A 16,030-nucleotide genomic window follows, 5' to 3' on the forward strand; every position below is an offset into this window, starting at 1 on the left:
CAATACGCTAACCACTGTGCTACCATGACATCCAGCTGATGGCTCAACTTAACGGCAGTCCTCCTCAGGATTGGCCTTCAGTTCAGAGTCAATTCAGTTCAGACTTTGGTGAGCATCCAGCTCTATTGGTTCATTGCTCAGTCTCTGGAGACTTCACCAGAGATCAAGTAGAACTGGTAACCCTGAAAATTGTTGAGACAATGTGATGCTTCCTTCCAATCCTTACAATCACAGCCCATTAACATCTTTGTGAGATCAACTTACTTAATGCAAGTTGATGACCGAACCTGGGTTTTTGTGTTCTCTATGGCTCATTGTCTTTCTAGACAAGTGTGCAGAGCCATCGAGGAACCTGCTTCCCTTTTACTTATAATTGTACAGTGTTTTCCACCCTTTTGTTTGCTTGTCCCGTGCCTTTCCATTGTCTCACTGTTGAACTTGAGCTGAACAGTACTGTCTTTTCACAGTCCTGGCTTTCAAACATTTTAGCACCATGTAAGGTTCACAGAATGGGTCAGTTCTATGGCGATGTTCAGTTACCCTTCCTGTCTGATGAAACTCTCCTGTGATGCAGTGATTAACCCATTCTCTGACAGTGAAGCATTTAAGTCAGCCCTAAGGGAAATGCTGAGGTGTTATGTCACTAGCACCCAAATCAAGGACAGAACATACTCATGATTTGCCAGCAGATTACACAGTTCACCAAGGTGTATGAAGCTTTGTAATAAGAGGATTAAATTGGTCAACAGAAGGTTTGTAAACCGAGAGAATTAACATGTTAATTTTCATTAGTTTTTTTTCTAAATTTGACAATCTTCTTATTGGAATACTCTATAATTAGAATGACCAGACTGACTTCATTTAGCATGTCTTTTACTTTGAAACTGACACATATACTAATTAGCAGATACCATTTCCAATGCATCATATTAGTATCATAATTGATAAAAATTAATAAGAAATGAGAATAGTACATCCCATAAGTAGATACAACATTTTCATGAACAGACATCTCATCAACACAAGCTATGTATGTGCTAATTTCTGAATTTATATATTTGACCATATTCTCAATGAGCTAGGCTCATAATTTAAGCATAATCATTCAATTCAGCCAGTTGAATCTTTCATCGGAAATCTAACATCACTCTCACTTAGAGAGCCATGTGTCACATTCCAAAACACCCTAATATGTGAGGACCAAGGTTAAAAGTAAAATTATACCTAGAAAAAGAGGAATGTATTAATGGAGAGCTCAAAATACTGAGCGTAAGAATAGACACGTACATTCCATTGAATAACTTACACTAATTTGTATTATATCAACAGTTAGACTAGAGTGCGGGGGGGATTAAAAGAAATTGAAATGTACTGCAGGCAGAAGTGAAAAACTGGGATTGGAGATCTAGTTATCAAATGAGTTCCATTTTGTTTCAAGAATGTTCCTTTTGCAGTAAACATTGGAAGAGAAAAAAGATTAAAGTTCAACAAAATCATTATGGACACTCCTGCCTCAAGAATATGAAGTATGTAATAAATCCAAAAGACAGACATTCTGAATACAGTTCCTAATATCCACCATTAAACTAATTGGACGTTGCCCCATCTACATGTATCACACAGAAGGTGAGGAGAGATTTAATCAAAGTGTTTCAACTCTGTGAGGGTTAAGCAGATTTAATTGGAGAAAGCATTTGCTCTTTGTCGAGTGATCAGCAATTTGGGGACACCGAATTACAAACGTTTGTACTACCGGAAGGAAGATGAGAGGAGAGTTTTCACCAACTGGGAGCTGAAGGAGATTAAAACCTCTGCAAAGGTACTTGGGATAAGTATGTGTTCTAACCCAGCAAGAGTGACTGAAATTTTGGAACAACTAAACCTTACATCAAATTCTGTAAAGAGAACATGATGAACAATCGGACCCTGCACTAAACTTTATCATGCACTTAATTTTGCTGAGAAAATTAATAAGATGACCAATAAATAAGAATAGAAAAATGACTCCAACACTCATATATTAAGATTTGTAAGAACGATGCTTTATAATGTGAAAACGCTAAAAAGAATAGGCTGGAGCAGGGAGACAGCACAGAGTCTTGTTTTCGGTATAATGGCTTCAAAATCTTTGCATAGAATTGAGTATTTTCAGGCTAAAGCTGATTGTTCAGGGGATAAATGGACACAATACACTGACAGAAAAGAAAACTTTCATTCCTTTGTCCTCAAAAGTTCTGCCCAGATCTCCATCAAGCCCAGACAAATGGGCTGGTTCATCCTGGCATTAGCTCAGGATGTTCAGTAAGAAACCTTGGCAGCTCCCAGACTAGTATTGAGTACACTGAATTTCCCACAGGATTACAGCAGGGACACAATAAACAAATTAGGTCAATCAACTATACATTAATGTCTGGAAGAAAATATATAGTAAGAAACAACATGACCAGTGCCAAATTATGTTAACTCATTGAGTACTGATACTGCGCAGAATACAAGGTTCTCTTTAACATCATATTAAATAATGATATTCAGTGTAGAATTTAAATAGGATTTTGTGAAATATTGTAGATCTGGTGAAAGTCTATTAACCCAAAGACTTGAACCTACCTGTTAGTGCCCTATCCATTGAACATCTCAAGAATTTTCTGGGATGGATGCTGGTTTCAGCTTAGTAGATCTTTCCCAATGGTTGACTTTGAAAACAATATATATATATATATATATATATATATATATATATTTTTTTTTTTTTTCAAATTAGCAGTGGTCCACTCCAGAGATTAAGAAGATTAATCAAAGTAATATTCTTCCAGATTTAAGATTGAAAGAGTACAGAGAAAATTTGCAAGGATGTTGCCGGGTCTGGAGGACCTGAGTTATAAGGAAAGATTGAATAGGTTAAAACTTATTCCCTTGAACATAGAAGATTGAAGGGACATTTGATGGATGTATACAAAAGTATGAGAGGTATAGATGGAATAAATGCAAGCAAGCTTTTTCCATGGAGGTTGGATAAGACTACAACTTGAACTCATGGGTAAAGGGTGAAAGATGAAATGTTTATGGGAAACCTGGAAAAATGTCTTCACTCAGAGAGTGGGGAGAGTGTGGAACAAGCTGCCAGTATAAGTGGTAGGTGTGATTTTGATTTCAATGTTCAAGACAAGTTTGGGTAGGTATATGGATGGGAGAGGTATGGAGGGCTACTGTCTGCGTGGAGGTTGATGGGACTAGGCAGTTTAAATGGTTCAGCATGGACTGAATGGACCGAAGGGCCTGTTTCTGTGCTGTGGCTGTCTATGACTCTAAAAATGTAATGTTCCAGCAATGCACTGTAAATCAGTTAGCAATTGAAAGGGGAGCAAGAACAGAAAATGTTGAAATGACTTGGTAGGTTAAGCATTACCTGTGGAGAGAGAACCAAATTTAACTTTTTAGTTTAATGGCCCTTCATCGGAACTGGAGACATGAAGATACAGGCTTATTTTAAATTGCAGAGAGGGAGAAAAATGTGGAGAATGGAAAGTCTGTGATAGGGCAGAGACCTAAATTGTCCAGGACGGTGAATATGAGGAATTCAGAGACAGCCATGAAGGCCAAGTCATTGGGTATATTTAAAGTGGAGGTTGATAGATCTGTAAGCAATTGTACATCATTCCTGTCATCACATGGGTTCACTCCAGGTGCTCCAGTTTCCTCCCATAGTCCAAAGACAGAGTGCTTAGTAGGTTAGTTAATTGCTCATTGTAAGTTAGTCTATGGTTAAATAGGTGGGTTGCTGCGTGTTGCAGCTCACTGGGCCCAAGAGCCCATTCCACACTATATCTCTAAGTAAATAGAAATATATAAATAAATTTGTGAGGGTGTCAAAGTTACAGGGAGAAGGCAGGAGAATGGGGTTGAGAGGGATAATAAGTCAATCATGATGGAATGGTAGAGTGGACTCAATTGGCCGAATGGCCTAATTCAGCTCCTATGTCTTATGGTTTTATGGTCCTGGTGTAGTTCTTGAAAAGTCAGTTTTAAAGGGAAGATCTTAAGACAAAAATGTAATAGTTTTTAAATGGGTTTCTCACAAAAAAATTAACTTAGTTAATAATTTAAAATAACTAGCCATTAGAATTCTTGTCGACAAGGTTACATAAGGATATTCACCAGAGAAAGCTGAATGGAGTTAGGATGATGTCACTATAATGTCATTGAATAGAAGAGAGAGGTTGAGTAGTGCCAATGTAACAATGATATCTTTGTGGATAAACTCCATTTATAGGACAAGTCAGGACAGGCACAAGTGAAAAGACAAGAACGAGAGAGTAGGAAAGGGGTTTATCTATTCCTCCAGTATGCGGGGGCTGGACAACATTCCATTAAGGCAATTGACTATCATCAATGAAAGGGCCTCCTCATAGCAAATGTTCTTTGAAAGTGCAGTACAATGAATCCCCTCTTTGCTTACATGGATGTAACGGGTCCCCGGCAACGCTCAGCAGGAATCCTTGACTGGCTCTTGTTCTCTCCCACCCTAGTTGCTTGAGCTGGTAGCAGTCACTCTTCTGAACCCAACTCAACCCCTATTCCAGGAAGTGGGCACATAATGAAAGTCCAATGTCATTGCTGATTGCTAATTTGTTTGGAGAGCCATTCTTCTACAAGGATTATGATAAACATTAGACATGAATTAACCTCATGCTGTATGCAGTAAATCCAAATGTAGTAATATTTGTCCATGTTCTACACTTCAGTGATTCAGAAATGAAGATTAGCCTGCAACCATAATGTATGTTTAGTGCAAGCAACAGAGGCTACATTTTCATTTCTCTTGGAGAAAGGTAGTGATATTCACAGTTGCTTTAACCAAGCATTATACTCTCAGTCACCACCATATATAAAAGAGTTATCAGGCCATTCATCTCATTGCTTTTTGTACAGCATTGCTGTGTGCAAAATGGCTGCTCCATTTGCCTATGTTACAACAGTGACTGTAATTCAATGTTCGCTTTGCAATACTTGTGAGAAACGTGATGAGGAGCTGTATAACTGGAAATTCTTTCTGTTTTCTTTCCTTAGCCTAGGTACGTTGTGGCGAAATGTAGAACATCACCTGTTGTTCTGGTTCAAGCCAACTATTTCGGCAGCGACCTTCTGCTCTGAATAATCAGTGCATATTTGACATGTATTTACCTTCTAACCCAAACTAGGATATGCAGATATTCTCATTCGGGGAAATGTCTAGACTCATAAGTGGTGCCATGTGGCAGTCTATCACCTGATCAGACAAGTACGAATGGGTAAAGGAATGGTTTGCCGCGATGCATGAAATCGGTTGGCACTTTCCCCATGATGTTAAACTTAGACCATTGGCTGTGTTCAAGTTACCTTCTCCACTTCCTCTTCCCTGAGCTGATTTTACCACCCTTTCATGCATGTGTCTTCACAAGATGTCTCTTCACCGAGACGCAGATACTATTAGTATGCATCAGCGACCTGCTTAATTCAGCGGCTTGTCATGGACAACGTGATTAATGGTTTTTTATCTCAATCACTTTGATGGATTGTTTCATTTGGTAACTTTCCAGCACCAAGATATTGCAAAATTTACTCAACCAATTCCTCTGAAATGTTTCAGTGTACCATTATTCATCATGTGAAAGCACTTTACAGTGGCAGCCCATCTATCCCAAATGATTTCAGCATTCCTGTATCTCCTTGTTATGAACATTTCATGTTTTTGGAGCAATGTTTTGCTTTGACTTTGTAATCACCTTATCCTGTTTTTTAGCATTTTGATTTCCGTTTTTTGATTATATACAAGTATTTCTGCCATCAGATTCTTATATCTCTAACTTGCCTCCATTTGGTCTGTGTAGCAACATCACAAATGCATTAGTGAAGATTTTCTCTCTCACAGTTGTGTAGCGGTTAGCACGGCACTATTACAACTTGGGGCACCAGAGTTCAGAATTCAATTCCAGAGCTGGCTGTGAGGAGTTTGTACATTCTCCCCATGACTGCGTGGGTTTCCTCAGAGTTCTTTGGTTTCCTCCCACAGCCCAAAGACTTACCAGTTAGTAGGTTGATTGGTCATTGAAAATTGTCCTATAATTAGGCTATGTTTCAGTAGGTGGTTTGCTGAGTAGTATGTCTCATTGAGCTGGAAGGGCCTGTACCGTGCTGTATCTCTAAATAAAAAATAATCTCTGATGAAGTACAATGATGCTATAATAGAAGAGGAAAAGTATCTGACCGGTTTTGTTCAACTAATATTTAATACATTCACATATGTCTGACCCATAAAATTCTTTATCGATTTAGGCTTTAAATGTTCATGAAAGAACAGAAAATAAGCACCTCTGTAGTTTGGATTCTATTAAGGATAACAGAGTATATCCTTACTGAGCCACTGTTTATGTCACTACACTGGGGATAAGGAGGAAGATGGTACAATAGATTTGAAAAATATCTCATCTCATCATTTATATATGTGTCATAAACAATCGCATCTGGAGTAAGTGTGTTACGTCTTTCATTTTGGATTTTACACATGAAAAATAATCACGGAAGTTGTTCATCAAAATCTTCCAGCTCAGTATTGATCATTAGACATAGGATCAGAATTTACTATTTGGCCCATTGAGTTTGCTCCATCATTCCATCATGGCTGATTTATTATCCCTCTCATTCTCCTGTTTTCTCCTCATTACCTTTTATTGCCCTGACTAATCAAGAACCTATCAACCTCCACTTTAAATATACTCAATGACTTGGTTTCCACAACTGTCCGTGGCAATAAATTCCACAGATTCACCACCTGCTGGCTAAAGAAAGTCCTCCTTACCTTTGTTCTAAATAGATGTCCCTCTGTTCTGAGTCTAGCCCTCTGGTGCTAGACTTCACACTATAGACAACATTCTCTGCTACAGGAAACATTGGGTATACTAAGCAACACATGCAAACAGCTGAAAGGTTGCTCAGCATCTATTGGAACCAAATAAAGAGTTGACATTTCAAGCCAAGATTTTTCTTCAGGAATGAGAAGGAAGGGGGACGATGCCAGAATAAAAAATTGAAGGGAGGAAATGGAGATCCAACTGTTTATTTCATTTCAATTCCTCCATGATTTTGTATGTGTTGCTCTAGATTTCCAGCATTTGCAGACTTTTTCATTTTTATGATTGGGTATTTTAATCCCATTACATACAGCTAATCACCCAGTAACTGAAATATCTTTCTTCCAACCCTTCCCTTCCCTCACACTGCATCAAAGTCCAATAACTGATTTGCACGTCTGACATCTAGGTCAAATTAAATTTATTATTAGTGTACATATATATTACAATATACTATCTTGAGATACATTTGCTTGCAGGCATTTACAGGAAAATTTAAAAAATACAATAGAATCTATTAAAAACTATACATAAACAATGACTAACATGCAGCCAATGTGCAAAATAAAAAATATGTTTGTAGTTGTGGAATTAGTTCAGAGTTGTGGTTCACCTTGAGATTTAGCTTCAGGTTCCATTACAAAGAATACCTGTTCACAACATTGTTTCTTTCCTTTCGAACCCTGCCTTTGCCAGTGAAGCCATCTGATATGGTTTCATTACCACCATATTAATCCAACTTTCTCACTAAATTAATCCAACTCTTTCATTCCAGATTTCCTTCACTTTCTGTAAATCTCAAAGTATCCAATGACTTGACATTTGCATCCTTTTGCAGAAAAATATTGTAATCATTACCTGGTTATCCATATAACCATATAACAATTACAGCACAGAAACAGGCCATCTCGGCCCTTCTAGTCCGTGCCAAACGCTTACTCTCACCAGTCCCACTGACCCGCACTCAGCCCGTAATCCTCCATTCCTTTCCTGTCCATATACCTTTCCAATCTTACTTTAAATGACAATACCGAACCTGCCTCTACCACTTCTACTAGAAGTTCGTTCCACACAGCTACCACTCTCTGAGTAAAGAAATTCCCCCTTGTGTTACCCCTAAACTTTTGCTCCCTAACTCTCAACTCATGTCCTCTTGTTTGAATCTCCCCTACTCTCAATGGAAAAAGCCTATCCACGTCAACTCTATCTACCCCCTTATAATTTTAAATACCTCTATCAAGTCCCCCCTCAACCTTCTACACTCCAAAGAATAAAGACCTAACTTGTTCAACCTTCCCCTGTAACTTAGGTGCTGAAACCCAGGTAACATTCTAGTAAATCTTTTCTGTACTCTCTCTATTTTGTTGTCATCTTTCCTATAATTCGGTGACCAGAACTGTACACAATAGTCCAAATTCGGCCTTACCAATGCACTGGACAATATTAACATTACATCCCAACTCCTATACTCAATGCGCTGATTTATAAAGGCCAACATACCAAAAGCTTTCTTCACCACCCTATCCACATGAGATTCCACCTTCAGGGAACTATGCACCATTATTCCTAGATCACTCTGTTCTACTGCATTCTTCAATGCCCTACCATTTATCCTGTATGTCCTATTTGGATTATTTCTACCAAAATGTAGCACCTCACACTTATCAGCATTCAACTTCATCTGCCATTGTTCAGCCCACTCTTCTAACTGGCCTAAATCTCTCTGCAAGCTTTGAAAACCTGCTTCGTTATCCACAATGCCACCTACCTTAGTATCATCTGCATACTTACTAATCCAATTTACCACCCCATCATCCAGATCATTAATGTATATGACAAACAACATTGGACCCAGTACAGATCCCTGAGGCACACCACTAGTCACCGGCCTCCAACCTGACAAACAGTTATCCACCACTACTCTCTGGCATCTCCCATCCAGCCACTGTTGAATCCATTTTACTACTTTAATATTAATACCTAGCGATCGAACCTTCCTAACTAACCTTCCATGCGGAACCTTGTCAAAGGCCTTACTGAAATCCATATAGACAACATCTACTGCTTTACCCTCATCAACTTTCCTCGTAACCTCTTCAAAAAATTCAATAAGATTTGTCAAACATGACCTTCCATACACAAATCCATGCTGACTGTTCCTAATCAGACCCTGTCTATCCAGATAATTATATATACCATCTCTAAGAATGCTTTCCATTAATTTACCCACCACTGACGTCAAACTGACAGGCCTATAATTGCTAGGTTTACTCTTAGAACCCTTTTTAAACAATGGAACCACATGAGCAATACGCCAATCCTCCGGCACCATCCACATTTCTAATGACATTTGAAATATTTCTATCAGAGCCCCTGCTATTAAATGCTGGTAAATGTACATGTAATATGGTTAAATGTACTACATGAAAGTAATTTATCATTGCTCGCATACAACATCATCATCACTGACACAAGAGCTTCTGCAGGTGCTGGAAATCCAGAGCAACACTCATGAAATGTTACAAGAACTCAGCAATTCAGGCAGCATCTATAGAAATGAATAAACATTTGACACTTTGGGGTGAGACCCTTCTTCAGCACTTAATATTTTTGACTCACATTTTCCAATGAAATAATTTCAAATCCTTACCCTTTAAATTCTTTCATTGTCTGACACCTCTCACAGTCGCCATAAACACAGATTCTGCAGATGCTGGTAAACCAGAGCAACACACACAAAATGTTGGAGGAACTCAACATTGTTGAGGCAGCATCTCTCATTCTGAAATGTCGACTGTGTTTTACTAGCCATAATTTCTGTCTAACTTGCTGAGTTCCTCCAACACTTTGTGTCTCAGCTCCCTTTCTCTTCAGACTTGTATACCTCTCTCCATATCCTCCCATCATACTTGCCTCCCCACCAAAAAACTCTTCATTCTGTTGATCCTGGTCTTTTTGTTTTGTCAATTTCCATCTATCCCACTTCTAACCTAACCCTGTTATCTGAAATCCTTCTCTAAACTTCACTTCACCTCTTTCAAAGAAATCCATTTCAATGATCAAGATTTCAGTCCTGCAATCTAATCAGTTCTTTATCCACTGTATTTAATCCAACCAGTGGAGTACTTTAGGATTATCTTGATTATATGCATAATAGGAAGTCATTGTCAATCTTGATCCTACCTATAAATAGCTCCCTTGTCATCCCAAACACTTTACCTCTGTTCCTTCATTCTTTAGCTGAATACATCTATCCTCATTTTTCTGTACTAATATTTGCTCATTCTTGGTGCCAAGGCCTTCAGAGACCTTGGCCGTCTTCTGTAGAATGCTTACAAAAAATCCCCTTGCTCTCAGTTCACCTTTAAGAATACTGTCAAAACTCAAACTTCCAAATAGAATATGAAACATAGAACATCGAACAGGCCCTTTAGCACATGATGTTCTGCTGATCTTATAATCATGAAACCATAAGATATAGGAGCAGAATTAGGCCATTTGGCCCATCGAGTCTGCTCTGCCATTTCATCATGGCTGATCAAATTTTTCTCTCGTCCCCATCGTCCTGCCTTCTCCCCGTATCACTTCATGCCCTGACCAATCAAGAATTTATCAACCTCTAACTTAATATACTTAAAGATTTGGCCTCCACAGCTGCCTGTGCAAAGAATTCCACAGATTTGCCACCCTCTGGCTGAAGAAATTCCTCCTCATTTGCATTCTAAAAGGATACCCTTCTATACTCAGGCTATCCTCTGGTCTTAGACTCTCCCATCATAGAAAACATCATCTGCATATCAACTCTATCAAGATCTTTCACCATTCAATAGATATCCACGAGGTCACCTTTCATTTTTCTGAATTCTTGTGCATACAAGCCCAGAGCCACCACATACTCTTCAAATGACAAGCCATTCAATCCTGGAATCATTTTCATGAACCTCCTTTGAACCGTCTTTAATTTCAGCACATCCTTTCTAAGATAAGGGGTCCAGACATGCTCACAAATGAGGCCTCGCCAGTGTTTTGTAAAGTTTCAACATTACATCTTTGCTTTTATATTCTAGTCCTTTTAAAATGAATGCTAACATTACAATTGCCTTCTTCAGCACAGACTTAACCTGCAAGTTACCTTTAGGGAATCCTGTACAAGGGCTCCCAAGTCCCTTTGCATCTCAGCTTTTTGTATTTTTGCTCCATTTAGAATATAGTCAACTCTTTCATTTCTTCTACCAAAGTGCATGACATAGACTTCCTGTCACTATATTCCATCCTGCCAATCATCCACTACTTTATCCATGTTAGAATCTTTCCTGTTATACCATGGGCTCGTAGATTGTTAAGCAGCCTTATGTGTGGCATCTTATCAAAGGCCTTCTGAAAATCCAAGTACGCATCAATCGATTCTCCTCATTCCTGCTTGGTTCCTCTTTCAAAAGTTCCAACAGATCTGTCAGACAAGATATTCCCTTGACAAAACTATGCTGACTGCGGCTTATTTTATTATGTGCCTCCAAGTACCCTGAGAGCTCATCATTAATAATCGACTCCAACTCTTCCCAACAAATGAGGTTGGACTAATTGGCTTATAGTTTTCTTTCTTTTGCCTCTCTCCTTTCTTGAAGAGCAGAATGACATTTACAATTTTTCATTCTTCCAGAACCATCCTAGAACCTAGAGGTTCTTGAAAGATCATTAATAGTGCCTCCATGATCTCTTCACCCACCTCTTTCAGAAATCTGGGATGTACACCAGGTGACTTATCTGCCTTCAGACCATTCAGTTTCCCAAGAACCTTCTCTCTAGTTATGTTATCTTCACCCACTTTATACCCACTGTTAATTGGAACTTCCATCATACTGCTATATCTTCCATGGTGAAGACCGATGCAAAATACTTAAGTTTGTCTGCTATTTCGTTGTCCCCTGTTACTATCACTTCAGCATTGTTTTCCAGCCGTCTGATATCTACTCTCACCTTGCTTTTACACTTTATGTATCTGAAGAATCTTCTGGTATCCTCTTTAATATTATTGGCCAGCTTACTTTTGTATTCCATCTTTACCTTCATAATGACTTTTTTTAGTTGCCTTCTGTTGGTTTTTAAAAGTTTCTCAATCAACTATCTTCCCACTAATCTTTGCTGTATTGTATGCCCTCTCTTTGGCTTTTATGTTGGCTTTGACTTCTCTTTGACTTAAGTATTTTGCATCGGTCTTCACCAAAGATGGTTGTGTCATCTTTCCTTTAGAATACTCTTTCTCTGTCGGATGTATATATCCTGTCCCTTCTGAATTGTTTCTAGAAATTCCAGCTATTGCTGCTCTGCCATCATCCCTGCCAGTGTTCATTTCCAATCAATTCTGTCCAACTCTTCTCTCATGCCTCTGTAATTCTGTTTTCTCCACTATAATACTGGTACGTCTGACTATAGCTTCTCCTTCTCAAATTTCAGGCTGAATTCAGTCATATTATGATCAATCACCCCTAAGTCCTGTTGAAGTGAATGCTAACATTACATTTGCCTTCCTCACCACCAACTCAGCCTGCACAAGGACTCCCAAGTCCCTTTGCAACTCCGTTTTTTAAAATTTTCTCTCCATTTTGAATATAGTCTCTGCTTTTATTTCTTCTACCAAAATGCATGACCATACACTTCCCAACACTGTATTTTATTTACCATGATGGGACCAACCTACATCATGATCAATCTAACCCTTCCCTCACCCATAGCCCTCCATTTTACTTTCATCTATGTGCCTGTTCAGAAGGATTTTAAATATCCCTAATGTACTTATTTCATGTTAGGATGTTGAGATATTAAATTTTAGAGTGGTTCCTCTGAACAATTTTAATAGGCTGAATGGCCTCTTTCCATGTCACAGATATTCAGTGAAATTTTCTAAAGATTAATATTTCTAAATATTGCTGATTACTTTGTCCCCTATCTTCCGTGAAATGTCCTTAGACATTTGTATTATTGTTAAGATACGTGGACGTATTTACTTTTATTGTTGCTGCTGTTGTCATGTTATACACGTTGTCATGTAAGTCTGAATCATTGAGTGAATTGGATGGATTCCTCAATGTGCAGTTACTTCAGATGGGAAAACTTAACTTTATATATCTTCTATGATCTTTCTTACAGAGTCTCGTACCTCCGGAGCACGTATCAGTAATTCAAGCGTGGAGTTCACTGCTTTCCCTGTTGGCAGCCTCCATGGTCCTTGGGCTGTAAACCAGACACGGTAACCACTACACTTGAATTCCTGATATGTGCTTCCATGTGTGCCTGGAGCAAAGGAATTATTGCACTAACCCAATGCACAATGCTTTAAAATAATTCAGCCTGTATTTCAGTGTGTTATCGCTTAACTTACCTATGCTGCCCTAAGAAGCATTAATCCCTTCGAAATAACAAGGTTGAGGCTTTTATAGAAATGGTGTAATTATTAAATGTTCATACATCAATGTGATTTTAAAGCCAAAGAAATCTTATGGGGACATAATTGCATTCATCAATTTTTATTCTTGAGCAGTTGGGGAAGGTGCCACCAATTGCAGAAATTATGACAATCATTCCTTGAATATGTATCTGTATTAAATGTTAACTAATAAAACCTTTTGAAGTAATTCACTACCCTTGGAATTCATTGCTGAGAAGATCTTGGCTATGCCTTACTCCAGGATAGAACTAATTCCCTGTGTTTCAGTTGGGAGTATTATCCATTGTATGTTTGAATATCTGAGGGCAGAATGACTCCAGATCCAATCCTTATAACTTGAAGTAGCAACAGAGATGCTCTTGTAACTGACTAGAAGTTCTAGGCAAGAGAACCAAAACAAGTTTCCATCTCTGTGGGAAATGAACTCATATGATCACTGCAGACTAAAGGATCTTGATAGTTCGGAACATGTAAATATTCACCATCCATATCCACATATTTGAGCTAGCACTCAATGTGTATATTCTGCGTTGAGATTGGTAGGTTTTTAGATGTGAATTAAGACCATTAAAACAAAAGACATAGGAGCAGAATTATGCCATATGGCTCATCGAGTTTGCTCTGCTGTTCTATCATTGCTGATTATTTTCTTTCTCAAACCCATTCTCCTGCCTTCACCCATGACCTTTGATGCCCTTACTAATCAAGAACCTATAAACGTCCACTATACATACACCCAACAATTTGGCCTCCACAGCCAAATTCCACAGATGCACCACCCTCTGGTAAAGATGTTCCTCCTCACCTCAGTTGTAAAGGCTGTGTATTCTGAGGCTGTGCTCTTGGGCCCTGGACAATGTACTTCAAAGACCATGTGTCCCACTCTGCTTATATTCTTCTGTTCTATTAATGTTGTGCACTACCATAACATAGCGGTTAGAATGACCCTATTACAGCTCAGGGCACTGGAGTTCCATATTCAATTCCAACACTGTCTGTAAGGAGTTTGTACATTCTCCCGAGACTGCATGGGATTTCTCTGGATGGTCTGGTTTCCTCCCACTTTCCAAAGGCTACCGGTTAATAAGTTAATTGGTCATTCTAAATTGTCCTGTGATTAGGCTGGGGTTAAATAGGTGGTTTGCTGGGTGGTTAGGCCAGAAAGGCTTGTTCTGTGCTCTATCCGTAAATATACAAACTTTTTTTTTAAAGCTTGATTCAAACTGTATTTCACTTTGCTAGTATTTATATATCTTGACACTTCCATCAATCTTGATGCATGGTCTTATATCTTTATGGAGCTCAGTCCTACCTTTGTCACATCAGTACTAATATATATTCCCATATTAGTCATCACAAGGGTAATTAAAAGAGACAAAATGGTTTTCTGCATACACTCTGCCCCACCCCCACTCTCCACTCACCCACTTTTTCCAATCCGCCAGTCTCCACTCACCCACTTTTTCCAATCCGCCAGTCTCCCTCCCTCAGATTAAGGGCATCTCTCTTGCTACCTTGGTTGATAGACAGCTCAGCTTTGAAAAGGGATCAAAACTTGAAGCTTCCCTATCTTGTATATCAAATACATTGTGGTTGAGACTTCTGTTGTCTATACTGCTGAAGACCACGCAACAGATGAAGATTTAGATTCCGAATCTGGTCAGAAGGAGCTGCCAAGAGGCTCCTGTGTATTACTTTATTTATGCATGTATTGAATGTCTGGCAGGAGGGTGCTTTGTTAAATGAATTGTACTGTGCTTTGAATAACAATCTAACAGCAATGCACAATTTACCCCATAGTTCTGCCGAGTCAAAGCTTTCACGGGGTCTAATATTTAACAGCAAATTAATTTGCAGGTTCTTTAACTGATTTGACAATCCAAGAGAAAAAAAGTCATCATTGATTTGAGCAGATGAGCAAACCAAACCATAGTTCTCCAGCAGAAATGATGAGATAATGAAACATAATTTTTTATTAATTCTTGTGGGTTAGAATACTGAACAAATCAGTTCAACACCACCGCCCCCCTCCCAACCCAAATCTACTGACCACCCCAAAGTTTATTAGATCATACGACATAGGAGCAGAATAAACCCCCTTGGCCCATTGAGACTGCTCCACCACTCTATCATGGCTAATTTATTATCTTTCTTAGCCCCTTCTCCTGCCTTCTTCCTGTAACTTTTGATGCCCTTACTAATCAAGAACCTATCAATCTCCACGTTAAATTTTCCCAATAGTTTAGCTTCTACAGCCATCTGTGACAATGAATTCGATAGATTCACCACCCTCTGGGTAAAGAAATTCCTCCTCATCTCTGTTCTAAAGAACCATCCTTCTATTCTGAGACTATGATCTTAGACTACTCCACTGTGGGAAACATTCTCTCTACATCTCAGCTTTTTAAAATTCCAGTCCTGCTGGACACACTAAATGACACATTAATGGAAATTTTAAAAAAGCATTGAAATGCATATAGGTTTGCCAGTGAATTTTGGTTAATAACTGCCAAAATCCAAGATTAAGACCAATTTTTCTGCTTTTATTTTGCTCATTTTCAAATTCAGTCTGATAGCATAGTGATTAGGTTAATGGATATTTTCCAGAGGTTTGTGGGAGGAATGAAAAGCTATTATGCACCAGTTTTCCCTCCATTAGTTCAACTTCACCAAGGGTGAAATATAAATTCTACTTGCT

General features: G+C 38.6%; 1 protein-coding gene across 1 annotated transcript in view; it reads left to right on the forward strand.

Annotated features, from left to right (window-relative positions):
- Positions 1–16,030, forward strand: part of LOC132405255 (uncharacterized) — a 103,727-nt gene that overhangs the window by 82,183 nt on the left and 5,514 nt on the right. Inside the window, exon 10 of the mRNA XM_059989939.1 lies at positions 13,035–13,134. Within this exon, the coding sequence (XP_059845922.1) occupies positions 13,035–13,134 (100 nt within the window). The remainder of the gene's footprint in view (positions 1–13,034; positions 13,135–16,030) is intronic.

This window comes from Hypanus sabinus, chromosome 15 (assembly GCF_030144855.1).
Source record: "Hypanus sabinus isolate sHypSab1 chromosome 15, sHypSab1.hap1, whole genome shotgun sequence".
Taxonomy (NCBI): domain Eukaryota; kingdom Metazoa; phylum Chordata; class Chondrichthyes; order Myliobatiformes; family Dasyatidae; genus Hypanus; species Hypanus sabinus.